Source organism: Mobula birostris, chromosome 13, assembly GCF_030028105.1.
Source record: "Mobula birostris isolate sMobBir1 chromosome 13, sMobBir1.hap1, whole genome shotgun sequence".
Lineage (NCBI taxonomy): Eukaryota > Metazoa > Chordata > Chondrichthyes > Myliobatiformes > Myliobatidae > Mobula > Mobula birostris.
The window spans coordinates 20,807,271-20,834,978 of NC_092382.1; the positions used below are offsets into that span (position 1 = coordinate 20,807,271).

The following is a 27,708-nucleotide window of genomic DNA, read 5'->3' on the forward strand; positions in this document are numbered from 1 at the left end:
TTCATCCAGTCTTTCTTCATATGAAAGTCCTGCCATCCCAGGAATCAATCTGGTGAACCTTCTTTGTACTCCCTCTATGGCAAGGATGTCTTTCCTCAGATTAGGGGACCAAGACTGCACACAATACTCCAGGTGTGGTCTCACCAAGGCCTTGTACAACTGCAGTAGTACCTCCCTGCTCCCGTACTCGAATCCTCTCGCTATAAATGCCAGCATACCATTCGCCTTTTTCACCGCCTGCTGTACCTGCATGCCCACTTTCAATGACTGGTGTATAATGACACCCAGGTCCCGTTGCACCTCCCCTTTTCCTAATCGGCCACCATTCAGATAATAATCTGTTTTCCTATTTTTGCCACCAAAGTGGATAACTTCACATTTATCCACATTAAATTGCATCTGCCATGAATTTGCCCACTCATCCAACCTATCCAAGTCACCCTGCATCCCCTTAGCATCCTCCTCACAGCTAACACTGCCACCCAGCTTCGTGTCATCCGCAAACTTGGAGATGCTGCATTTAATTCCCTCATCCAAGTCATTAATATATATTGTAAACAACTGGGGTCCCAGCACTGAGCCTTGCGGTACCCCACTGGTCACCGCCTGCCATTCTGAAAAGGTCCCGTTTATTCCCACTCTTTGCTTCCTGTCTGCTAACCAATTCTCCACCCACATCAATACCTTACCCCCAATACCGTGTGCTTTAAGTTTGCACACTAATCTCCTGTGTGGGACCTTGTCAAAAGCCTTTTGAAAATCCAAATATACCACATCCACTGGTTCTCCCCTATCCACTCTACTAGTTACATCCTCAAAAAATTCAATGAGATTCGTCAGACATGATTTTCCTTTCACAAATCCATGCTGACTTTGTCCGATCATTTCACCGCTTTCCAAATGTGCTGTTATCCTTGATAACTGACTCCAGCAGTTTTCCCACCACCGACGTTAGGCTAACCGGTCTATAATTCCCCGGTTTCTCTCTCCCTCCTTTTATAAAACGTGGGGTTACATTAGCCACCCTCCAATCCTCAGGAACTAGTCCAGAATCTAACGAGTTTTGAAAAATTATCACTAATGCATCCACTATTTCTTGGGCTACTTCCTTAAGCACTCTAGGATGCAGACCATCTGGCCCTGGAGATTTATCTGCCTTCAATCCCTTCAATTTACCTAACACCACTTCCCTACTAACATGTATTTCGCTCAGTTCCTCCATCTCACTGGACCCTCTGTCCCCTACTATTTCTGGAAGATTATTTATGTCCTTTTTTCCCCTTCCTAATTAAGCCATTTGTCCTCCTCTGCTGAACTCTGAATTTCTCCCAGTCCTCAGGTGAGCCACTTTCTCTGGCTAATTTGTATGCTTCTTCTTTGGAATTGATACTATCCCTAATTTCTCTTGTCAGCCACGGGTGCACTACCTTCCTTGATTTATTCTTTTGCCAAACTGGGATGAACAATTGTTGTAGTTCATCCATGCAACCTTTAAATGCTTGCCATTGCATATCCACCGTCAATCCTTTAAGTGTCATTTGCCAGTCTATCTTAGCTAATTCACGTCTCATACCTTCAAAGTTACCCCTCTTTAAGTTCAGAACCTTTGTTTCTGAACTAAACACAAAGTGCTGGAGGAGCTCAGGCAGCATCTATGGATGGAAATCAGCATTTTGGGCCAAGACCCTTCATCGGGACTCTTGATACACACGTATCTGGAATATCAACAAGCAAAGACAATAGAAAGTAGTGTGAAATAGGGAAAACCTTTGACAAAATTTAGTTCAAGGCTTTAAAAAACCTACCAAACAGAGCCCAATAGTTAAATACAACAAAGGCAATAAACATTCTCATGAATACAGACATTGACTTTTTTAATGAAAATATTTTGTCCTATTTCAATCAGTAAAATTTACAAAGATAAATAAGAACTGAAATGACAACTTTAGAAAAGACTATTTACACTCAAGCCCATTTAGATTAAAATAACCTTGGACAGAAGGAGGAAGAGGAATAACACACATGAAAAAAAAAATCACAACTGTCAGATAAAACTTCTAAGTATATAAACTGAACAGGATTCAGCACTCCATGTGTGTATCTGCAATCATGATAAGAAATACAGACCAGAAAACTTAAATGAGAGGCAAACTGAGAAAAATAAATCATCATTATGGAAGAAAACATTAACCAGAGTATGACCCTCCATGGGAGACATCCCAACGATCTGAGCAGACGGGATGGTGACAGGGAAGCATCGAGCACCTGACTAGAGTTGGAAACCTCTTCCCAGAAACAGAGGGGTTCCTTGCAGAAATACAGCACAAGGGGGTTCACAAAAAGAGAAACAAAATCAAAAACACATACAATACAAACAAACAAGGCAATAAATGCAGCAAATGCCGAGAAACCAGACACAATCCAACACATTCCGGGATCCTAAAGCAGTTTAACTCAATCTGATTACATATGAAGGCACAATGAAGTGGCAAATATCATTCACCAAAATCTTGCTTTAAAATACAAACTCATGAATGACCACCATAACTTCATTAAGGCACCATAAATTCCAGCCTGATCCAGTTCAGGACAGAATCTCACAATTTATATGATAATCAATACATTATTACAGATAGGATAATCTAAAATATAAACATCTGGATATAATATTACAGAATAAACAAGCAGGAACAACTCCCTCAATAGATATAACCATTCCCAACACACACATGTTCCTCGATCAATGGAGCACCTCACCACAGGCGTTGTTTGTGTCATCAGTCAACCGAATTATTTTCCCTGTCAATCAGCTTCCAAATGTTGCTACTCTGTCATTCGTTGCCCCACCCCGTTGCTGATTCCCTTCTCCTCATCATACATTCTTACCCTGACCATCGTTCAGAGCCCCAAACTCTGCCCTGTGCAGACCCGCCTCTGGTTTCTGACCCTGCTTCATTGAGCATCCAACTAATGGTTTCCCATCCTGCTTTCAGTCTTCAGAGGACAGTGGTGTTTTCTAACAACCCTTTAGAAGCAGGAAAAATGACCCATAATGTGGAAATGAGCCCTGAATAAGGAGGTTAACTCAGCCCAGAGATTTCAGGGGTGAAGAACATCTCAGACAGAACTGCAATCAGCTCGACTTCTTTAGTCTGCAGAAAATTCAAGGGAAACCTCTTCACCCGCAGAGTGGTGATTGGAACCCATCCCACAGGGAGAGCAAAAGGGGAACAACAGGGGAGGATTTAAAAGGACTGTTGTAGAACAGAATCACTGGCAGTGTCCAGCCAGCCTGAGTTGACTCTCTACTGTACAAGGTGTGTTATAAATTCACTAAGTAATGAAGACAGCGTTTAAAATAGAACTGATTTATTTGTCTCAGATCCAGAATATTAATCTCCAGTCCCATTAAAGGTGAATATGCAGCAGAATAAGCTCCTCCCATGCCCAGTGACCAGGGTGCAGAACTGGGTGTGGTGAGCAGCAGCAATAATTGCAGAGTTCAGCACCGACAGTCACTGTTGAAATTGCATTCAGCAATGGTAATGGACAAATATCCAGCAGGCAGCTTATTGAAACATTCTCCCCAGTGTGAACTTGCTAGTGTGTCACAAGGTTAGATGACTGAGTGAATCCCTTCCCACATTCACAGCAGAAGAACGGCCTCCCCCCAGTGTGAACTCAATGATGCACCCTTGGTGAAGATGGCTGAGAGAATCTCTTCCCAAAGTGTGAGCAGGTGATCAGCCTTTAACCAGTGTGAACTCACTGGTGTTTCAGTGGATGAAATGATCGTGTGAATGCCTTCCCACATTCACAGCAAGTGAATAGTCACTCCCCAGTGTGAACTCGCTGGTGACTCTGTAGGTTGGATGATCGAGTGAATCCCTTTCCACAGTCTGAGCAGGTGAACGGCTTCTCCCCAGTGTGAACTCGCTTGTGTGTCTGTAGGTTGGATGACTGAGAGAATCTCTTCCCACAGTCTAGGCAGGTGAAATCCCTCACTGCAGTGTGAACTGACTGGTGACTCAGTAGGTGAGACGATGTGGTGAATCCCTTCCCACAGTCTGAGCAGGTGAACGGCCTCTTCCCAGTGTGAACTGACTGGTGTGTTTGTAGGTTAGCTAACTGTGTGAATCCCTTCCCACAGTCTGAGCAGGTGAACGGCTTCTCCCCAGTGTGAATTCGCTGGTGTGTCTGTAGGTTGGATAACTGAGTGAATGTCTTCCCACAGACTGAGCAGGTGAATGGCCTCTCTCCATTGTGAACTGACTGGTGTCTCCGTAGGTGAGATGCCTGAGTGAATGCCTTCCCACAGTCTGAGCAGGTGAACAGCCCCTCCCCAGTGTGAACTCGCTGGTGACTCTGCAGGTGGGATGACCGCGTGAATCCCTTTCCACAGTCTGAGCAGGTGAATGGCTTCTCCCCAGTGTGAACTCGCTGGTGTCTCTGTAGGTTGGATGACTGAGAGAATCTCTTCCCGCAGACTGAGCAGATGAAATCCCTCACTTCAGTGTGAACTGCCTGGTGAATCAGAAGGTGAGATGATATGCTGAATCGCTTCCCGCAGTCTGAGCAGGTGAACGGCCTCTCCCCAGTGTGAACTCTGTGATGTACCTTCAGTTTGGATGAGCAAGTGAATCCCTTCCCACAGTCTGAGCAGGTAAACGGCTGCTCCCTGGTGTGAACTCGCTGGTGAGCCATTAGGTCAGATGACTGAATGCATCCTCCCCCACAAATTCAGCAGATGACCAGCCTCTGCCCAGGATGAACTGACTGATGTGTCCACAGGTGGGATGAGCAACTGAATGCCTTCTCACCCACAGAACAAATGAATGGCCTTGTCCGGTGTGAACTTGCTGATATATCTTCAGTTGAAATGACTGAGTGAATCCCTCCCCACAGTCTGAGCGGGCGGGACGATCAAGTGATTCGCTTGCTCTACTTCTTAAATATCTGGACAAGAACAGCAAAACTGGTGTGTTGTGTTCAAGATTCCTGTAGATAAATTCCTCGTCATTTTTAACCTGTAAAAAGATTTACAAAATCCATCAATGGGTGTCGGACAACATTTCAGATGAGATCACTTGAGTTGCCAAGGTGTGATCTGGCATCACACTGTTACAGTGAGGTTCAATCCAGGTTGGAGAGAGAAATCATCTTCTAACTGGGCACAGAGCTGGTATCTGGAGTGACCAGCAAATTCTCTGATGCTCTTCCTGTCTCTATCAGAATGGGGCATTTCTGCCATCTCCAATCTGTGACCTGGCTCAGTCTGACTCTCCCCATTGGTATTATTCCCTGTTCCCACTGAGCTGCATGGGTTCCTGGCCCCACAGTAACTGAAATACTCACACAAGTAGCCGGCAGTGCATTCCACGCACCCACCACTCTCTGTAAAAAAACTTACCCCTGTCATCCCCTCGGTATCTGATTCAAAGCACTGTAAAACTATACCCCCTCATGTTAGCCATTTCAGCCCTGGGAAAAAACCTCTGGCTATCTACATGATCAATGCCCTTTATCATCTTACACATCTAAGAAAGGCTCTAAACATAAAGAAAGAAATTATACATTGCTTTGAGTATTTGTTAGAAGTATACAAAATTATGAGGGTATAGATAGGGCAAATGCAAGCAGCTTTTTCCACCGAGGTTGGGTGAGACTACAACCAGAGGTCAGGAGTAAGTGGGGAAGTTGATAATTAAACAGGAACATTTGGAAAAGCTCTTTACTGAAATGGTTGTGAGAGTGCAGAATGAGATGCCAGCACAAGTGGTGAATATGAGCTCAGTTTCACCATTTTAAAGAAGTTTGGATGGGAGCCTGGATGGTAGGGGTCTGGAGGGCGATGGTCCCAGTACAGGTAGTTGCATTAGACAGCTTGAATGATTTTTCAGCATTGACCAGATGGGCCAAATAGCCTGTTTCTGCACTGAACATCCCCATGTTTCTATGACAGAGAAGCTGGCCAAACTTGTCTGGAAGGGAAAAGGTAGGAGTGACAACAGAGCAGCGATGGCTGGAGTTTCTGGGAGCAATTCAGGAGCTCAGTGATCGATACATCCGAAAGATGTGGAAACATTGGAAAGGCAGGAGGACACAACCGTGGCTGAAATGAGAAACCAAAGCCAACATAAGAGCCAAAGAGAGGGCAAACAAAAGAGCAAAGACGATTGGGAAGCTTTTAGAAACCCACAGAAGACGACTAAAAAAAAGTCGGATGAGCTTGGGGTGGAATTATGATAATGTAGTCATTAATGAGTCTTGGTAGCACCCAACAGTCTGAGGCATTCAGAGGGACAAAATACTCGGGACCTCAATATCGCTTGAAAACCAAGGTTCCCAGCACCAGTTACCTTTCAACTTTTATTTTGGCAGACATGTACAAACTAGACACCTTCAAAATTTCACTTCTGAAGGCCTCCCACTTACCAAGTACTCCTTTGCCAGAAAACAGCCTGTCCCAAACCACACTTGTCAGATCCTTTCTGATACCATCAAAATTGACCTTTCTCCAATTTAGAATCTCAACCCCTGGTCCAGACCTTTCTTTTTCCATATTTACTTTGAATCTCATGGCATGATGATCACTAAATTCTGTCACCAGCCCTGGATCATTCCCTAACAGCTTATTGCACACTTCTACGTCGGGAATTCTACTTACTGATTAAGGGCACATTTGACAAACTCTAACCCATCTAGTCCTTTTACAGTATGGGAGTCCCAGTCAATATATGGAAAGTTAAAATCACTTACTGAATCAACCTTTGTTTCTTGGCATGGTCTGCGATCTCTCTACAAATTTGTTCCTCTAAATCCCTCAGACTGTTGGGTGCAACCAAGTCCTAATAATGGCTACAATTTCATAATTCCCTGTCCTGAGCTCATCTGGCTTTCCTGCGATGCTTCTTGCATTGTGATATACACAGCTCAGCACATTCATCGCACCATTCACAACACGCTGGAGGTACTCAGCAGGTCGGGCCGCATCCGTGGAAATGATCAGTTAACATTTCGGGCCATGACCCTTCGTCAGGACTGAAGAGGGTAGGGGCAGAGGCCCAATAAAGAAGGTGGCGGGAGGGTGGGGAGGAGAAGGCTCCAGGCTCAACCATTTGATTGCTGACTGTATCTGGTGTCTGAACAACATCTGACTGGTGTCAAGAAAACAACCTCCCCTCATTGTCACAAAACATGCATCATTGCTGTCGCAGTTTATGTTCCACTGGATGCTGATGCTAAAGCAGCCATGAAAGACCTCAGTGCTGCTATTAGCAAGCTGCAGACATTGCATCCAGATGGAGCTTTGATTGTCGCTGAGGACTTTAATCATTGTAACCTGTGTACTGTGCTTCCAAGATTTTACCAAAATGTATTATGCACCACCAGGGGTAATAAAACCTTAGATCATGTCTACACAAATGTGGCTGATGCTTGCAAACTCACTACCCTCCCCCACCTGGGAAAGTCCGACCGTCTTTCATTGTTTCTGCTTCCCAAGTATAGCCCGGTCATTAAACGTGTGAAACCCACAATGAAGACTATTAAGATCTGGCTGGAGGGGGCTGACTCTGCTCTTCAGCACCAATTCCAGCACACAGAGTGGAGCACGTTTGCTGCCCATGCCACCACAGACTCTCAGATTAACATTGATTTATACACCAACTCTGTCCTTGAGCACATCAACAAGTGTGTAGATAGAGAGACATCACTAAAACAAATAAAAGTTTTCCCCAGTCAGAAACCATGGATGAACAGAGAGGTTCACCTCCTGCTCAAAGCCTGAGATTCAGCCTTCAGGTCTGGAGACCAGGAGGCTTACAGCTCAGCCAGGGCCAACCTGAGGAGGGGAATCTCTCAGGCTAAACACATTTACAAACAGAGAATCGAGGAGCATTTCAACTCCTCTGACCCCCAGCCCATGTGGCATAGCATACAGGTCATTACAGACTTCAAACCTCCTAGTACTGTGCCCCCTTCCAGCTCTGCTACCCTCCCTGATGAGCTCAATTACTTCTACGCTCGCTTTGATCGAGGGAACAAGGAGGTCACCCTCAAAGCGGATCTCCCACCTGGTGAACTGTCTCTCTCACTTTCCACCTCCGATGTTTGTGCCACCCTGAGCAGGGTGAATGTACGGAAGGCAGCTGGTCCGGATGCAATACCTGACCATGTGCTCAGAGTCTGTGCAGGGCCGTTGGCCGGGGTCTTCACAGACATTTTTAATCTGTCCCTGGCCCAGGGTGTTGTCCCCATAAGCTTCAAGATCACCACCATCGTGCCAGTGCCGAAGCATTCCACTGCCACGAGCCTGAATGATTTCCACCCAGTTGCACTCACCCCCATCATTGCAAAGTGCTTTGAGAGACTGGTTCTATCACATCTGAAATCCTGTCTGCCCACTATCCTGGACCCCCATCAATCTGCCTATCGCACCAACATGTCAACAGAGGACACCATCTCCACGGCACTTCACTCTGCCCTGACCCACCTGGACAACCCCAACTCTTACGTCAGAATGAGGTTCATTGACTTTAGTTCAGCATTCAATTCTGTAAGCCCCTTCAAGCTGATCACCAAACTTTGCCAGCTTGGTATCAGCTCATCCCTCTGCAATTGGACCTTGGACTTTCTGACTAACAGACCCCAATCAGTTAAGTTAGACAACCTCTCCTCCTCCACTCTCACCCTGAACACCGGCGTGCCTCAAGGCTGTGGGCTGAGCCCTCTTCTGTACTCCCTTTTCACCTGTGACTGTGTTCCTGTACATGGTTCTAACTCCATAATCAAGTTCGCAGATGACACCACGGTGGTTGGCCAGATCAGAGGGGATGACGAGACAGCCTACAGGGATGAGGTCCAGCACTTGGCTGCGTGGTGTGCCAACAATGATCTGGCCTTTAACACCCAGAAGACCAAGATCATTGTGGACTTCAGGCATGTTAGGAGCCACACTCCCAATCTACATCAATGGAACTGTATTGGAGCGTGTATCAAGCTTCAAATTCCTTGGTGTCCACATTTTCGAGGATCTCACCTGGTCCCTGAACTCCTCCATCTTGATCAAAAAGGCGCAACAGCGTCTTTACTTCCTGCGGAGCATCAATAAAGCTCACCTCTGTCCCAGGATATGACAGACTTTTACCACTGTACCATTGAGAGCATACTCACCAACTGCATCTCAGTGTTAAACCATAGAAACCATAGAAAGTACAGCACAGAAACAGGCCCTTTGGCCCCTCTTGGCTGTGCCAAACCATTTTCTGCCTAGTCCCACTGACCTGCGCACGGACCATATCCCTCCATACACCTCTCATCCATGTATCTGTCCAATTTATTCATAAATGTTAAAAAAAGAACCCACATTTACCACCTCGTCCGGCAGCTCATTCCATACACCCACCAATCTCTGTGTGAAGAAGCCCCCCCTAATGTTCCCTTTAAACTTTCACCCCTCACCCTTAACCCATGTCCTCTGGTTTTTTTCTTCCCTTGCCTCAGTGGAAAAAGCCTGCTTGCATTCACTCTATCTTATACCCATCATAATTTTATATACCTCTATCAAATCTCCCCTCATTCTTCTACGCTCCAGGGAATAAAGTCCTAACCTATTCAACCTTTCTCTGTAACTGAGTTTCTCAAGTCCCGACTACATCCTTGTAAACCTTCTCTGCACTCTTTCAACCTTATTTATATCCTTCCTGTAATTTGGTGACCAAAACTGAACACAATACTCCAGATTCAGCCTCACCAATGCCTTATACAACCTCATCATAACATTCCAGCTCTTATACTCAATACTTTGATTAATAAAGGCCAATGTACCAAAAGCTCTCTTTACGACCCTATCTACCTGTGACGCCACTTTTAGGGAATTTTGTATCTGTATTCCCAGATCCCTCTGTTCCACTGCACTCCTCAGTGCCTTACCATTAACCCTGTATGTTCTACCTTGGTCTGTCCTTCCAACCAGAGACATCCCTTCCTCTCAAAGTCAGGTGATCACTCAGACAGCTGATCACTGAGAGGAATTATATTTATTGGTCATTAAAGTTCACCCAGATTGGTGTGGACGGATTTGATGTGGAGTTCGGGGTGTCACAGTGAAAGGGCCGGACGGCCGAACTCTCTCCGTTGTCCAAACATCCTTCCAGGTGAGGCGACACTTCACCTGTGAATCTTCCGGGGTCGCCCGTTGTGTCCGCTGCTCCCGATGCGGCCGCCTCGACACTGGTGACACCAGACCCTCCGCAGTTGTGCAGGGTGGGGTTGTGTTTTTTTTGGGGGGGGTCGATGTTATTGTTCCCTTTTGTGCGGGAGGGGTGGGTTTTGGGGGTTGATGATCGGGATGCATTTCTTTTTGATGCGGGGGGTGGGGTGGGAGTTTGATTTTTCTCTCTGAACGGCTTTCATGTTCTTTCTTTGTTTCGTGGCTCTCTGGAGAAGAAAAGAAACTCAAGAGTTGTTTACGGATACCTGCTTGATAATAAATTAACCTTTGAACTATCCGCTCCTAGCAGGACTTCCCGGAGTCCAAACATTTTCATTCCCATTCCGATTCCCATTCCCGTTCTGACGTGTCAACCCATCGCCTCCTCTTGTGCTAAGATGAAGCCACCTCAGGGTCGAGGATCAGGACCTTATATTCCGTCTGGGTACCCCCCGCCCCCCAACCCGATGGCATGAATATCGATTTCTCCTTCCGGTGAACAAATCTCTCCCTCACCCCTCCCTCCCACTCCCTCTCTTCCTCTCTGACTTTCCACGTCCTCTCACCTGCTGATCACTTCTCTCTGGGTCCACTGCTCCATCCCTTTCTCCTATTCTCCACTCTCCTCTCCTATTAGATTCTATTTTCTTCAGCTTTTCAGCTTTCCCACCTACCTGGCTTCACCTATCACCTTCCAGCGAGACATTTCCTCATCCGGACCGATTTTATTCAGGTATTTCCGTCATTTCATCTCAGTCCTGAAGGAAGGTTCAACTGGAAACGTCGACTGTTGACTCTTTTCGATAGATGCTGCCCGGTCTGCTGAGTTCCACCAGCATTTTGTTTGTGTTGCTTTGGATTTCCAGCATCTGCAGACTTTAAACATGAGGAATTCTACAGATGCTGGAAATTCAAGCAACACACACCAAAGTTGCTGGTGAATGCAGCAGGCCAGGCAGCATCTCTAGGAAGAGGTGCAGTCGACGTCCTGAGGAAGGGTCTCGGCCTGGAACGTTGACTGTACCTCTTTCTAGAGATGCTACCTGGCCTGCTGCGTTCACCAGCAACTTTGATCTGCAGACTTTGTCGTGTTTGTGATTTGCCTCCCTGTTATCGCTCCGGCCTTCCGACCACTGGTGGTGCTGCATGGTTTTCCGACCACTGGTGGCGCTGCACGGACCTCCGGCCACTGGTGGTGCTGCACGGACCTCCGGCCACTGGTGGCGCTGCCGCGAACATCCTGCTAACGCATGCGCGCTGCCGAATGCAGCTGCCGCTGGCGGTTTTCCGATTCGGGGCGGCGGTGAGTGGAAACATCCCCGGGTTTGTGTGAATCTGGGCCGCTTAAATTCGGAAAGTCCCGGGCCCGAGCTCTGCCTGACGGCTGGAGCAGGGGTGCAGTGCCAGTTTTTTGGGTGCCGGAGCTGGACGAGGGGTGGTTGATAAGTTCGTGGCCTAAGTTAGACGGCCTGAAGTTTACAGCTGTCGTTACATGTACGTGTAGTTCCGCTCTGTGAGTGATCATGCAGAAAGTTTGAAGTTAATAACTGTTGTGGTATTTCTGTGTCAGATAATTGAAAATTGCTAGGTTTTCAAAATTGACTCCTTCCACCTTAGGCTAAGAACCTCGATCTCACACCTAATCAGTCTACCAGCTCATTTCATGCACTGGGTAACTTCCTTCCCCCATTCATGTAATGAGCAGGTACACAAATTGGGTGTGACATATACAAAATGAATAGGGCTTCTCATAATGTCAACCACTAAACCAAGATGAAAGAAATATATGAATTCCAGAGCTCAATAGACAATAGGTGCAGTAGGCCATTCAGCCCTTCGAGCCAGCACCGCCATTCACTGTGATCATGGCTGATCATCCACAATCAGTATCCAGTTCCTGCCTTATCCCTATAACCTTTGATTCTGCTATCTTTAACTGCTCTGTTCATCTCTTTCTTGAAAGCATCCAGAGACTTGGCCTCCACTGCCTTCTGGGGCAGAGCATTCCATACATCCACCACTCTCTGGGTGAAAAAGTTTTTCCTCAACTCCGTCTAATGAAGTTTCGCTAAAGCCACGAATACTGCTGAATATTAGTATCAAAAGCGGAAGGTTGGCAACTCTGCCTCGTACCGTTTCTCTCACAGAAATGTTTGGACAGGAAGTGTATCTGTGAGTGTCGATACTCACAATATCCTCACACGTCGAGTACTACATGGTTAGACCTATACAGATTCTGTTTAGTCTTTAAATGTATAAAAAGTTAAAGAAGCTTGAATCTTTACATAAATTGTTGTTGTATCTATACGAATAAAAAATATCGTATTTGGAAGTGATAAATGTTAATAGGGGAGGAGGGCAACCATTTGGGAGGTTTGGAAATGCATTTCATCTCATTCATTGCCTCAGTAAGTTACTCTTTTTCCTATCAACACAAAGAGACAAACAGCCTCTTTCCAATCAACTACAGTTGGTGGAGCTCGGCCAAGGGGTTGATCTGCTATTAATGACAGTTGAAATGATGTAAAACTAGCTTATAGCCTGGAAATGTGTTTTTTTTCCCCCATTTGGCTTAAAAAAAATAAATTCACTTTATCCAGGTGTAGAAGAGGATTTGGGATGATTACCTTGAATATTTCATCAAAATCAGGCTGAAGATAAGCGAGCAGTGAATTTTTCTTTCATTATTTTGGACTTTTAACCTTAGGTATCGTTGTTCACTCCTTGCTTAATACAGCTGCTACCTGGAATCCAATGGTACCCGTTGGAAAGAGCGGAAAAACGCTCACACTTGTGTACAGTCGTCCCTCGGCTGGAGAGAGACTGAGGATCTGTGAAATGGAGGGAGGCTACAGCAGGGCATGCTGGGAAAACAACGGGTCGAGCCAGGACGAACTTCACAGATACCTAAATAAAAAACAGTCACAGATCCAGGATTTCACCAAAAACGATTCACTAAGGAGAGGATATTGAATTGTGTATGGTAAGGGAAACAAAGAGGGTAGTTATGGAAACTATGATAATTAAAGAAGAGCAAGTACTGGAGCTTTTAAGGAATATAAAAGTGGATAAGTCTCCAGGTCCTGACAGGATATTCCCTAGGACCTTAAGGGAAGTTAGTGTGGAAATAGCAGGGGCTCTGACAGAAATATTTCAAATGTCATTAGAAACGGGGATGGTGCCGGAGGATTGGAGTATTGCTATATATGGTATATATAATTATCTGGATAGACAGGGTCTGATTAGGAACAGTCAACATGGATTTGTGCATGGAAAGTAATGTTTGACAAATCTTATTGAATTTTTTGAAGAGGTTGCTAGGAAAGTTGACAAAGGTAAAGCGGTGGATGTTGTCTATATGGGCTTCAGTAAGGCCTTTGACAAGGTTCCACACGGAAGGTTCAATCGTTAGGTATTAGTATTGAAGTAGTAAAATGGATTCAGCAGTGGCTGGATGGGAGACGCCAGAGAGTAGTGGTGGATAAATGTTTGTCAGATTGGAGGCCGGTGACTAGCGGTGTGTCTCAGGAATCTGTACTGGGTCCAGTGTTGTTTGGCATATACATTAATGATCTGGATGATGGGGTGGTAAATTGGATGAGTAAATATGCAGATGATACTAAGATAGGTGGAGTTGTGGATAATGAAGTAGGTTTTCAAAGCTTGCAGAGAGATTTAGGCCAGTTAGAAGAGTGGGCTGAAAGATGGCAGATGGAATTTAATGCTGATAAATGTGAGGTACAACATTCTGGTAGGACTAATCAAAATAGGACATACATGGTAAATGGTTGGGCATTGAAGAATGCAGTAGAACAGAGGGATCTGGGAATAATGGTGCATAGTTCCCTGAAGGTGGAATCTCATGTGGATAGGGTGGTGAAGAAAGCTTTTGGTTTGCTGGCCTTTATTAATCAGAGCATTGAGTATAGGAGTTGGGATGTAATGTTGAAATTGTACAAGGCATTAGTAAGGCCAAATTTGGAGTATTGTGTACAGTTCTGGTCACTGAATTATAGGAAAGATGTCAATAAAATAGAGAGAGTACAGAGAAGATTTACTAGAATGTTACCGGGGTTTCATCACCTAAGTTACAGAGAAAGGTTGAACAAGTTGGGTCTTTATTTTTTGAAGCGTAGAAGGTTGAGGGGGGACTTGATAGAGGTATTTAAAATTATGAGGGGGATAGATAGAGTTGACGTGGATAGGCTTTTTCCATTGAGAGTGGGGGAGATTCAAACAAGAGGACATGAGTTGAGAGTTAAAGGGCAAAAGTTTAGGGGTAACATGAGGGGGAACTTCTTTACTCAGAGAGTGGTAGCTGTGTGGAACGAGCTTCCAGCAGAAGTGGTTGAGGCAGGTTCGATGTTGTCATTTAAAGTAAAATTGGATAGCTATATGGACAGGAAAGGAATGGAGCGTTACGGGCTGAGTGCGGGTCAGTGGGACTAGGTGAGAGTAAGCATTTGGCATGGACTAGAAGGGCCGAGATGGCCTGTTTCCGTGCTGTAATTGTTATATATCGTTATATGGTTAACCCTACCCCTCTGGAGTCTCTCACATCAGAAACATTTCTCTCATCGGGAAATGAGGCAGAATATGTGGAGTTCACAGGGTCACATCGACAGACTAAATTACCGACATTCGGTGAATACCCTGGAGCTGGGCAGTGAGGGACATTGATAATGATGGGAACTCCGATCAGTGATTTACCGAAGGGTTTAATGTTTCCTGAAATATTCGAGTGAGAGAAATTCCCTCAGACCCACAGTTTGAATCACTTTGTTGATCAACTTGTTTGTTTGTGTTCAGACTTGGGAGGAATAAACTGGGAGATTCAGGAGTGAAACTGGTGTCTGCGGCTCTGAGGAACCTGGAGTGTAAAATACAGAAACTGTGGTAAGTACCAGATTGTGGGAGATTGTGTTTTCGGTCACTGGGTGTCTGACACTGAACATTAATGCGATCAGTAATTGTGTTACTGATAAACACTGGGGATTTGTACCGTCTCCTGTCTCTCTGTGTCCTTCACCCTCACTCTCTCTCATCTCCAGGCTGTGGGATGTCGGTCTCACAGATTCTGGTGCCGAGGATCTCGTCTCCACTCTCAGTACAAACCCATCACTGACGGAGCTGGACCTGAGTGGTAATAAACTGGGAGATTCAGGAGTGAAACTGGTGTCTGCGGCTCTGAGGAACCCGGAGTGTAAAATACAGAAACTCTGGTAAGTACCAGACTGTGGGAGATTGTGTTTACAGTCACTGAGTGTGTGACACTGAACAATAATGTGATCAGTAATTTCTTTATTAACCTTTTTATTGATTTAAAAGTATAAATACAGTAAAGAGGAGAATTAGTTCAAGTATATATATCAGTAACAATATAAACCAAGATTAAGATAGACATTGTCAAAGTCATAGATATTAAACTAGTATAATATATAATAAAAGAAAATGAAAATAACAATTCTCCTCTTAACCAGTTTATGAAGAGAAAGGAAAAAACATTGGGTTTTAAATGAAAAGGGAAAAAAAACACTACACTATAACAAAACAAAAAAAGGGGGACTGGGCATCTCATTTTGAGGATACGACCCAAAAAGAGAGAGAGAGAGAGAGAAAGACTTTCTGATCAAATCTAAAACTTCGATTAAAAAAAGATCGTAAGAGTAATAAACCAAATTAAATGAAAATATTGGATAAAAGGTCACCATATTTGCTCAAATTTAAAGGATGTATCAAATGTCCAACTTCTTATTTTCTCTAAACTTAAACAGGACATAATGGAGGAGAGCCAGTAAATGACTGTAGGTGGATTAGAATCCTTCCACTCCAATAAAGTGGCTCTCCCAGCCGGTAAGGTCGAAACGGCTATCATACATCGAGCGGAAACAAGAATATTTCGTAAGCAAATTAGGTTGTAGATCCAGATCCAAGACTTTTGATAGTGTTTTAAAAACATCTCTGCAAAAGTTATCTGGCTTTATACAAGACCAATACGTATGAGTTAAAGCATCCAGCTCAATATTACATCTGTCACAAGTAGGATTAATACTGGAGAAAATATGCGCTGGTTTATCCTTTGACACATGGGCCCGATGCACTACCTTGAACCGTATCAAGGAACGACAGGCACAAATAGATGAGTTGTTAACCAAATGAAAAGTTTTACTCCATTGATTATCTGAAAATGACTCTTTATCATTAGATATCATTCGTGAACTCGATAAGCATTTATAGATTAAGCTAACAACCTTTTTTGAAATGGACTCTCCAGGAGGCGCTCATGGTGTGAGGTACATTTTGGCTTCGCTCCATTCCCTTTACTTCTTTTACCCGTAACCACCCTTATTTAATCTGTTTATACCTACACTAATAGGTTTATAACACAAATATATCTTTGAACTTTGATTTTAACTCGCTGGAAATGTGAACCAGAGGACGAGAAGTTAAAAATGGGAAAGACTCCAACAGCAACGGGAAAAAAAAGATGGCGATCCTAAAGCATCTAAGCAAATACCAATAACTTTTGAAATAATGTCGAATCTTCTAGATGAAAAACTTAATCAAAGATTTGCTGTGTTTGAAGAAGTTTTGAAGATGATTCAAGATGACATTAGATCGTTTAGATGTGAAATTGATCAACAGCAAACTAGAATTTCAGAACTGGATGCTGCCCGTTGGCAGAGGACAAAAGATTGAAGCCCTGGAAAAAAATCTGGCTTCAACATCCCATGTTGGAACGTTATAAATCCAAGATTATTGATCTCGAAGATCAATCCCGATGACAGAACTTGCGGATAATCGGGCTTCCCAAAGATATCGAGACGGCCGATCCTACCAAATACTTTTCTCAATTTTTAATGGATGTGTTTGGTTCAGAGGTTTTGGAGGCCCCTCCATTGCTCGATCGCGTGCACCATACATTGCGCCCCAAACCTTCCAGAGAATTTAAACTGAGACCCATTATTATTCTGTTCCATTATGCTCACATGAAGGATCGTGTGGTGCGAGCTGCGTAGCGGAAAGATATGATCGAATTTCAAAGTTTCAAATTTTGCCTCGTTGAAGATTTCAGTCCTGAAGTTCTGAGGGAATGGATAGCTTTTAAACCACAGATGTCAGAATTTTATCAAAAAGGCCTTAACCAGCGTTGCTGTTTCCAGCACGTTTGAAAATAGTTCTTGCCGATAACTCTCGTCGTCTGTTTAAATCTCCGGATGAAGCTCAGTTTTCTTGACAATCAGCGTTCCTCTGCTCCGGACTAATTAACGGACTGTTGTTTATTCTCTTTGTTCTTACATGCTGGTTTTTGCAGTGGATCCAGATCCAAAACTTTTGATAGTGTTTTCAAAACATCTCTCCAAAAGCTTACAGCTTTGGATTTTTATAATCTGAGGGCTTTTGCCCTGGGTTTGTAGGGTAGGTATTTTTCGTATTTTCGGATAAGTTTTCTTTCTTTACTGATTCTGTATTTTATTTATTCTTTTTTACTTTTTATTTTTCTTTCTTTGAAACTTTATATGCCTATATCCTTGCTAAATGTGGATTCCAAGATATTTTCAAAATTACTGGCAACTAGACTGGAGAAAGTATTGCCTCCAATTATTTCTGTTGACCAGACTGGATTTATTAAAAATCATTATTCCTTCTTTAATATTAGGAGATCAATGAATATTGTTTATACTTCTTCATCCAGAACTCCAGAATGTGTCATTTCACTGGACACTGAGAAAGCTTTTGACAGAGTCGAATGGACATATTTGTTTAATTCGCTTGAGAAATTCAATTTTAGTCCGATATTTATATCTTGGATTAAACTGATATACCTTACCCCCTTCGGCATTTACCAATAATCAAAGATCTCCCTTTTTTCAGTTATTTCCTGGTACTCGGCAGGGTTGCCCTCTTTGTCCATTATTATTTGATATTGCCCTGGAACCTTTAGCTATTGCTATTCGTGACTCTCCTAATATATTTGGCATTACCCGCAGGAATGAGATACACAAACTATCACTATATGCAGATGATTAATTATTATATATCTCTAACCCTGAGAAATCCATTCCGGCAGTTTTAGCTCTGCTTCCTCAGTTGAGTAACTTTTCCGCTTACAAATTGATTAATAAGAAGCATAAGGACTTATTGAAGTTCAATTTTTTTTCCTAAATCCTTTTTTAATACTGTTGATTCCAAAAGTTCCTCATATATGGCAGAATAAAAATCTCAGATTAAGTAAAAAATACTTACGTAGAACATAGACATAGAACATAGAATAGTACAGCACAGTACAGGCCCTTCGGCCCACAATGTTGTGCCGACCCTCAAACCCTGCCTCCCATGTAAGCCCCCCATCTTAGATTCCTCCATATACCTGACTAGTAGTCTCTTAAACTTCACTAGTGTATCTCCCTCCACCACTGACTCAGGCAGTGCATTCCATGTACCAACCACTCTCTGAGTAAAATACCTTCCTCTAATATTCCCCTTGAACTTCCCACCCCTTACTTTAAAGCCATGTCCTCTTGTATTGAGCAGTGGTGCCCTGGGGAAGAGGCGCTGTCTATCCACTCTATCTATTCCTATTATCCTCTACACCTCTATCATGTCTCCTCTCATCCTCCTTCTCTCCAAAGAGTAAAGCCCTAGCTCCCTTAATCTCTGATCATAATGCATACTTTCTAAACCAGGCAGCATCCTGGTAAATCTCCTCTGTACCCTTTCCAATGCTTCCACATCCTTCCTTTCGTGAGGTGACCAGAACTGGACACAGTACTCCAAGTGTGGCCTAACCAGAGTTTTATAGAGCTGCATCATTACATAGCGATTCTTAAACTCTATCCCTCGACTTATGAAGGCTAACACCCCATAATCTTTCTTAACTACCCTATCCACCTGTGAGGCAACTTTCAGGGATCTGTGGACATGCACCCCGAGATCCCTCTGCTCCTCCACACTACCAAGTATCCTGCCATTTACTTTGTACTCTGCTTTGGAGTTTGTCCTTCCAAACTGTACCATCTCACACTTCTCCGGGTTGAACTCCATCTGCCACTTCTCAGCCCACTTCTGCATCCTATCAATGTCTCTCTGCAATCTTTGACAATCCTCTACACTATCTACAACACCACCAACCTTTGTGTCGTCTGCAAACTTGCCAACCCACCCTTCTACCCCCACATCCAGGTCGTTAATAAAAATCACAAAAAGTAGAGGTCCCAGAACAGATCCTTGTGGGACACCACTAGTCACAATCCTCCAATCTGAATGTCCTCCCTCTACCACCACCCTCTGCCTTCTGCAGGCAAGCCAATTCTGAATCCACCTGGCCAAACTTCCCTGGATCCCATGCCTTCTAACTTTCTGAATAAGCCTACCGTGTGGATCCTTGTCAAATGTCTTACTAAAATCCATATAGATCACATCCACTGCACTACCCTCATCTATATGCCTGGTCACCTCCTCAAATAACTCTATCAGGCTTGTTAGACACGATCTGCCCTTCACAAAGCCATGCTGAATGTCCCTGATCAGACCATGATTCTCTAAATGCCTATAGATCCTATCTCTAAGAATCTTTTCCAACAGCTTTCCCACCACAGACGCAAGGCTCACTGGTCTATAATTACCCAAACTATCCCTACTACCTTTTTTGATGGGGGACATTTTGGCCAATTCCCTGCCCTCCCCTTTAATGGCTGCACGCCAGGTTTAATTCCCAACCGTTCTAACGGAACTGGCTCCAGCCTGAAGCTGTCTGTCGTTCGGAGCATTCCCACAGTGATGTATTTCCGCCTCCTGTCCAGTGGCACAGCTTCCAGTGGATGTGCGGGTTTGAGACTCCCCCACGAGACCCCGGGGAATTAGACAGGAAGAGCCCGGGGGCCGGGGCTCAGTCTGGGACACTGGTGTCCCGGGGCGGGATTATCCCGGGAGAGAATCCTTTTGCTCCCTTTGCTGAGGACGGTGCATTCGGCAGTCTGGCTGATATAATGATGTTAAATTGACAAATACCTCGGCAGTGACCCTGGATCTGCAGCGATCTCGGACACGGCCCTGAAGTGTGATTTTATAATCATCGGTTCCCCGCTGCAGAGTGACGGTGAGAAACGGGACTGATTATTCAATCTGTCACTCATTGTCACCGGTCAGTTAATTGTGTGTGATTCTGAGTGAGTCGGGAGCAGCTTATTTATCCCTGCACACGAGCAGCTCACACATTGTTTAATTTACATTTGTCATGATGAAATCAATAAACCACTGTAATTTCCTGTCTCGGTGTCGGACTCGAGTCTCACTAGAGGAGAAACAGTACCCTGGGGTTACTGCTGCCCACCGCACCCGGTGAACTGCAATAATGGTGTGAGCTCCTCACACTGGTACGGCAGCGTCTCAGCTCCAGGCTGAGGGATGTCAGTCTGATAGTGTCTGGTCCCCAGGATCTGTTCACTCCCCATCCCGGCTGACCACCGCATCCTCTCACGCTAGATACTCGCACTATCCTGATCCCCACCTTCCTGCGTGCTTTCTTGCTCTCACAGTCAAAAACAATAAAGGAGATTGGAAGCTCATATACTGTATAATATCGGACCCACGTCCACCAAGGTCGCAAACAGAAGGGAACAGAAGCAATCAACACGGGCTGAAGCTCCCTCTTTACAGACCTGGCACACAAACCCGGGGCCAGACAGAGTCAAGCTTCCTCCGCACAGACCCAGCTCACACCCCCACAATCAAAGCATCTCATAATCTTATACACCTCTATCAGGCCACCTCTCATCCTCTGTTGCTCCAAGGAGAAAAGGCCAAGTTCACTCAACCTATTCTCATAAGGCATGCTCCCCAATCCAGGCAATATCCTTGTAAATCTCCTCTGCACCCTCCCCATGGTTTCCATATCCTTCCTGTAGTGAAGCGACCAGATCTGAGCCAGTACTCCAAGTGGGGTCTGACCAGTGTCTATATAGCTGCAACATTACCTCTCGGCTCCTAAATTCAATGCCACGATTGATGAAGGCCAATATACCGTACACCTTCTTAACCACGGAGTCAACCTGCACAGCTGCTTTGAGCATCCTATGGACTCGGACCTCAAGAACCCTCTGATGCTCCACACTGCCAGGAGTCTTACCATTAACACTACCTGTAAAAGTACAACGAAGGAATAGGGAAAAAGCCGAAGAAGGTGAATGCGTACGGATAACTGCATTCTACTCTTTATTTGTTGTTTAATCTCCCCGAGGGGAGGTGCAGCATTCCGAGGGGTACTGCAATACTGGGTCGATGCACGGAGTGGACGAAGGAAGCCCCTATTCCATCTTCCTGTTCCAAAAATCAATGTAATATATGGTCCCAGATAAGGGACGCATCAGATTTTAAACTGATAAGAACTGATTTTTTTGAAAAATATACTTTATTCAGAAATATTACAAAATAAAATTATTTGCAAAAAAACATTTGTTGACCCTAAGTCCTTATAGAATAAATAAAGTTATTTACAATAAATCATGTGTTTACTCTGTCCTTATTCAAAATAAAGATGTTTACAATAAATCATTCATTGACTCTCATTCCTTTACTGATGTTCCATTACGTTCTATACCTTTCCACATTTCCAGCCACTCCTGTAGCACGATGTTGATTCATCTATCCACACCACTGAGGAGAGGAATACTCTTCGCCACCCGACTCCTCGCACTCCCGCGCGCGGGTGACAAACCGAAAACTGTGGTCCTTCTCCACCCGGCTTTTGCGGTGGCTGCACCAAGTTTGAGTGCATCCCTCAGCACGTGATTTATAATTTAAATTTTTAATATTTACTATCGATTTGTACTCCAGGGAGCACGAAGAGCAGAATCAAATATCGCTGTGATGATTGTACGCTCTAGTATCAATTGTTTGGCAACAATAAAGTACTCCTGCAGCTGAGAATGTGCCAGTCGGCAGCACATTCTCCCACGGACATCTCCATGTGCTGGTAAATCATCAATTTTCGGGCCGACCGAAGAGCGTCCTTCACCGAGTTGATGATCTGACAGCAGCACCGGATGTTGGTCTCCGTGTGCGTCCCCGGGAACAGCCCGTAGATCAGAGAGTCCTCTGTTACGCAGCTGCTGGGGTTGAAACGTGACATCGTCCCTTCCGTCATCCTCCACACCCTCTCTGCGAACTGACAGTGTGCGAAGAGGTGGGTCACAGACTCCTCCTCACTGCAGTCCTCCCGTGAGCAGTGGGGAGCGGAGACGATGTTCCAGGCGTACAGGAGGGATCTGACTGGGAGGGCCCCTCTCATCGCCAGCCAGGCAAGGTCCTGGTGATTGTTGGTGAGGTCTGGCGATGAGGCATTTTGCCAGATGAACTGGACGGTCTGCTCAAGGAACCACCCCACTGTGTCCATCTCGTCCTTCTCCTGCAGTGCCTGCAGGACATTACGTGCCGACCACTGCCTGATGACCCTGTGGTCAAAGGCGTTCTCCTGGAAGAACTTTTCTATGAAGGACAGGTATGGCAGCAATGACCAGCTGACTGGGGCGTTGCGCGGGAGTGGGGCCAGACCCATCCTTCCTAGCCCGGGTGACAGGTACAACCTGGGCACATAGTGGTACTTGGTGCCCACATACCTGGGTTCTACACACAACCTGATGCAGCCACACACGAAGCTGGCCATCAGGATGAGGGCGACATTGGGGACATTCTTGCCCCCATTATCCAGGGACTTGTGCATGACGGTCCGTCTCACCCGCTCCACCTTGGATCCCCAGACGAATCTGAAGACAGCGCGGGTGATTTCCGAGCTGCAGGAGCTGGGGACGGGCCACACCTGCGCCAAGTACAGCAGTCCTGAGAGCACCTCACACCTGATGACCAGGTTCTTGCCCGTTATCGACAGGGAGCGCCCTCCCCACAGTCCCAGTCTCTGTTTCACCTTGGCAGTCCGCTCCTGCCAGTTCTTGTTGCACGCCTCAGCCCCTCCAAACCAGATCGCCAACACCTTCACGTGGTCAGACCTGATGGCGAAGGGGACGTTGGATCGGTCCGGCCAGTTGCCGAATAGCATAGCTTCGCTCTTCGTGCGGTTGACCCTGGCCTCCGACACTAGCTCAAACTGTTCGCAGATGCCAATCAACCTGCAAACTGACCTCAGATCAGAGCAGAAGAGGGTGACGTCGTCCATGTACAGGGAGGTTTTCACTTGGGTCCCTCCACTGCCTGGCAGCATCACCCCTCTCATGCCCTCATCCCTCCTGATGGCTTCAGCAAAGGGTTCAATGCAGCAAACAAGACAGGGGAGAGAGGTTTCCCACCCATTGACCTGGACTGCACTGCAGATGTCTGTGTCGAGCAGTCTGATCTGATTTCGGATTCCCTCCCCAAAACCAATTTTGGAGAGCACATCCGCCATGTACGTGTGCGATATCCTGTCGAAGACTTTCTCCTGGTCCAAGCTGAACAGGCAGGCGTTCACCCCCGTCCTGCACATCGGCGATGGTGTCCCTCAGCAGCGTGAGGCTGTCTGAGATCTTCCTGCCCGGTACAGCACAGGTTTGGTCCGGGTGGATCACCTGTCCCAGAGCAGACTCGACCCTGTTGGCAATGGCCTTCAACAGGATCTTGTAGTCCACATTCAGGAGAGATGGGTCTCCAATTCCTGATGTCCTCCCTTTCCCCCTTCTGCTTGTAGATGAGGGTGATCCTGCCCTTCCTCATGGACTCTGACATACTGCCGGCCAGAAGCATAGCGTTGTACACTTCCAGCAGGTCTGGGCCCATCCAGTTCCACAGAGCCGAGTACAACTTAGCCGGTAAGCCGTCGCCTCCTGGAGTCTTACCCGACCCAAAGGAATGGATGGAGCCTGTCAACTCGACCAGAGTCAGTGGCTGATCCAGACTCTCCCGCTTGCCGTCGCCTAAGACCTGCGTGATAGATGACAGGAAGTTGCGGGAGGCTGTGGATTCTGTGGCCTTTTCATCGTACAGACCGGCATAGAAGGACCTGCAGATCCTCAGTATGTCATTCTACGAGGACACGACTGAGCCGTCCTCTTCCTTAAGGTTGAGGATCACAGAGCTCCCCTTGTGCACCTTCTGGAAGAAGAAGCCTGAGCACGTCTCGTCCTGCTCCACGGTTTGGACCCTTGATCGGTAAATGATCTTGGAGGATTCAGCGGCAAGGTGCTGGGCTTTCGGGCTCTTCACCTCTCGCAGTTCCTCCCCGACATCCACCCCCTTCGACTGCAGAAGGAGGAGTTACTGCAACTCTGTCTGGAGTTTACGCAGTTCCATATAACCATATAACAATTACAGCACGGAAAGAGGCCATCTTGGCCCTTCTAGTCCACGCTGAACTCTTACTCTCACCTAGTCCCACCGACCTGCACTCAGCCCATAACCTTCCATTCCTTTCCTGTCCAATTTAACTTTAAATGACAACCTCAAACCTGCCTCGACCAGTTCCTTCTGCTCCTGGCTTGCTTTCTGGATACCCTTGCGTATGAAGAACTTCTTGATGTTCTCCTTGGTGGCTTCCCACCAGAGAACTGGGGAATCAAAGGTTTTCAAGGTTTTCCAACCTGTGTACTCCTCCTCTAGTCCTGCTTGTAGCAGAAAGAGTGAAGATGTATCAATTAGTCGGCCAGGCAGCATCTCTAGGGAGAGGTACAGTCGACGTTTCAGGCCGAGACCCTTCCTTCAGTTAGTCCTGACGAGGGGTCTCGGCCTGAAACGTCGACTGTACCTCTTCCTGGAGATGCTGCCTGGCCTGCTGCGTTCACCAGCAACTTTGATGTGTGTTGCTTGAATTTCCAGCATCTGCAGAATTCCTCGTGTTTGTGCATCAGTTAGTGATCTCCAAACTGAGTTGGGTCTCACTGATGTAGAGGAGGCTACACTGGGAGGAAGAGTGATTATGAAAGAGGTGTAGGGATAGATGTAACACTTATTGTGGTTGCAGGGTGTTTGGCAGACGAGAGTCACAGCGAGAGTGATCCCTGTGATAAATGGAGACGGACGTGGAGAGGAAGATGTGCCTGGTGGTGAGATCCTGGTGGAGATAGTGGAAATTGCAGAGAATATGTTGAATGCAGAGCTTCAGTGAATGGCAGATGCAGAAAAGGTAATCCTATCGTTATTATGTCGTGGAGGGGACATGGGGAGAGGGCAGACGTGCAGGAAATGGAGGAGTTACGGGTGAGTTCTGTATTGATTGCAGTGGGCAGGAAACCCCTTTATTGATTGAAAAAAGATTTCTTGGATGTCCTAGCATGAAAAACCTCCTCATAAAATCAGATGCAGCAGAGACAAAGAAACTGAGAGAAAGGAATAGTATCCTTGAAAGTGACAGTGTGAGCAGAGTTTCCATAGGTCCATTTAATGTCAGAAAGTAACTGTTGTGGACAAGGTAACTGTGGGAGTCAGTAGGTTTGTTAAAGAGGCCAGAAGGTAATCCGTTTCTGGAGACAGAGAGAGACAGATCAGGAAAGGGGAGTGAGATCATGAAAATGGACCAAGCAAATTTGAGAGAGGGGGTGTATGTTGGTGGGAAAGTTGACAAACCTGACGACAACATGAGGAAATCTGCAGATGCTGGAATTTTAAGCAACACACATAAAAGTTGCTGGTGAACGCAGCAGGCCAGGCAGCATCTCTAGGAAGAGGTACAGTCGACGTTTCAGACCGAGACCCTTCGTCAGGGCTCACTCCAGACTAAGTCTGACGAGCTCCACACGGGAGCTGGAAACAGCATCAATGACGTCATCAATGTGGTGGAGAAAGTTTTACCTGTCTACCTTTGAACGCTCCAAAAACAGCCCAAAATTTTAAAACAACACCAAATTACTTCACTATACTCAATGCGGCACTAGCCAAAGGGCAGATTACAAATCATTTCCTTACTCAATGAGAAAGGTTCAATCTTCTTCCATGGTGTCAGGTAGTTTCTTTGCATCCCAATCGCAGTACTCTTGGCAACTCACAGCAGGCTGGTCCCAGGGTAACTCTGTAACCCAAAATCATAGTCATACTTTATTGATCCTGGGGGAAATTGGTTTTCATTACAGTTGCACCATAAATAATAATAAAACCATAAATAGTTAAACAGTAATATGTAAATTATGCAAGGAAATAAGTCCAGGACCAGCCTATTGGTTCAGGGTGTCTGACCCTCCAGGGGAGGAGTTGTAAAGTTTGATGGCCACAGGCAGGAATGACGCTCTGTACTGCATCTCGGTGGAATGAGTCTCTGGCTGAATGTACTCCTGTGCCCAACCAGTACATCATGTAGTGGATGGGAGACATTGTCCAAGATAGCATGCAACTTGGACAGCATCCTCTCTTCAGACACCACCGTCAGAGAGTCCAGTTCCATCCCCACAACATCACTGGCCTTACGAATGAGTTTGTTGATTCTGTTCACACAAAATAATCTGCAGATGCTGGGGTTGTTGATTCTGTCGGTGTCTGCTACCCTCAGCCTGCTGCCTCAGAACACAACAGCAAACATGATAGCACTGGCCACCACAGACCCGTAGAACATGCATCATAAAGACCTGTGGCTAGTACATTCTGCCCAGGAGATGTGCCCTGGCACTGAAGAGCAATCTCCCTGTTCAATCACAGCTACACTACCATTTAAAAGAAAATGATTAAAATAAATTTGAGAAACTTCAGCCTTGCAAACAGCCAAGCTTTAAAGTTCCCAAACCACAGCGGGAGAAAGGCAAAGAAGTCAGAATGTTACAGTGCTGGTTATTTAACATTCTGTAATCTACAACTTAGTATTCTTCTATCACACCAATAGTGTTGAACGAATAGAGTTCACTGCATAGGGTTATTGAAACGCTAATCTGTGGCTGGTCCTGCAAAAAAAAAAATTGCTCCCCAGGGATGGACGAAAGGAACTGGGAGAATAATATAACGACGGAATGGCAATCTTTTGAAATAAAATAGGTGCTGGGAATACTTGCCACTTCAGTCAGCATTTTGCAGAGAAATAGAGCAAATGTGTCAGGTTAATGGTTCTTAGAACTGATGAAAGATCACTGCCATGATTAAGAATCACATCTGAATCATTAACTGCTTCTTTCTCTACAGAATGCTGCATTACCACCAAATCCTTTTCGGCATTTTATGCCTCTTTTCCCCAGATTTCCACCTTTTTTTTTCCTCCTTGGAGACGTAGTAAGTGATACAAGCCATAGGTCGGAGAATGTTGTTAAATGCTGGATGGAGCTGGACAAACTTAGGCAAATACGGAATGTTCATAATTACTTCCGGTATTTGGCTGGTGGGATACGGCAGAAAGGCCTTCGGATGTCAGGAAAGTAGTATACCCACATTCTGCCGATTATCTCCGATTTGTTAATGGAACCAGTTCTGGTCAACAAGCTTTCTTTACCAATGAAGTCCAGCCGGACGGTTAGATTATTTTCTGTGGAAATAATCCATTGACTGCAATGCCGTTATTTGCCACATGCCAGCTCACACTTAAATATTGTCCGAGT

General features: G+C 45.5%; 1 protein-coding gene, 1 long non-coding RNA gene and 1 other non-coding gene across 5 annotated transcripts in view; all 3 read right to left on the minus strand.

The window, feature by feature from the left end:
• The window catches only part of LOC140208560 (uncharacterized), a 32,938-nt gene that overhangs the window by 4,993 nt on the left and 237 nt on the right, over window positions 1-27,708 (minus strand). Inside the window, exons 2-3 of one of the 2 annotated variants that reach the window (XR_011888823.1) lie at window positions 26,102-26,204; window positions 1,574-1,715 (exon numbers count right to left, since the gene is read on the minus strand). This is a non-coding gene — a long non-coding RNA (uncharacterized lncRNA). Of the gene's footprint in view, window positions 1-1,573; window positions 1,716-11,269; window positions 11,725-26,101; window positions 26,205-27,708 lie in introns of those variants that run through there. The other variant, XR_011888822.1, reaches the window with a different exon arrangement.
• On the minus strand, window positions 1,977-11,156 carry LOC140208542 (uncharacterized). 2 transcript variants are annotated; one of them, XM_072277287.1, is made up of 2 exons: window positions 10,888-11,128; window positions 1,977-5,027 (listed from the first exon to the last, which is right to left on the minus strand). In XM_072277287.1, exon 2 carries the CDS (start codon window positions 4,702-4,704, stop codon window positions 3,832-3,834), a length of 873 nt encoding a protein of 290 aa, XP_072133388.1. In that variant the 5' UTR covers window positions 4,705-5,027; window positions 10,888-11,128; the 3' UTR covers window positions 1,977-3,831. The 2 variants fall into 2 exon arrangements, 1 of the variants encoding a protein (XP_072133388.1); XR_011888817.1 differs by lacking the exon at window positions 1,977-5,027 and adding an exon at window positions 9,909-10,440 and having other exon boundaries at window positions 10,888-11,156.
• On the minus strand, window positions 21,453-21,635 carry LOC140208757 (U2 spliceosomal RNA). The gene has a single exon (XR_011888912.1). It is a non-coding gene; the product is annotated as a U2 spliceosomal RNA (small nuclear RNA).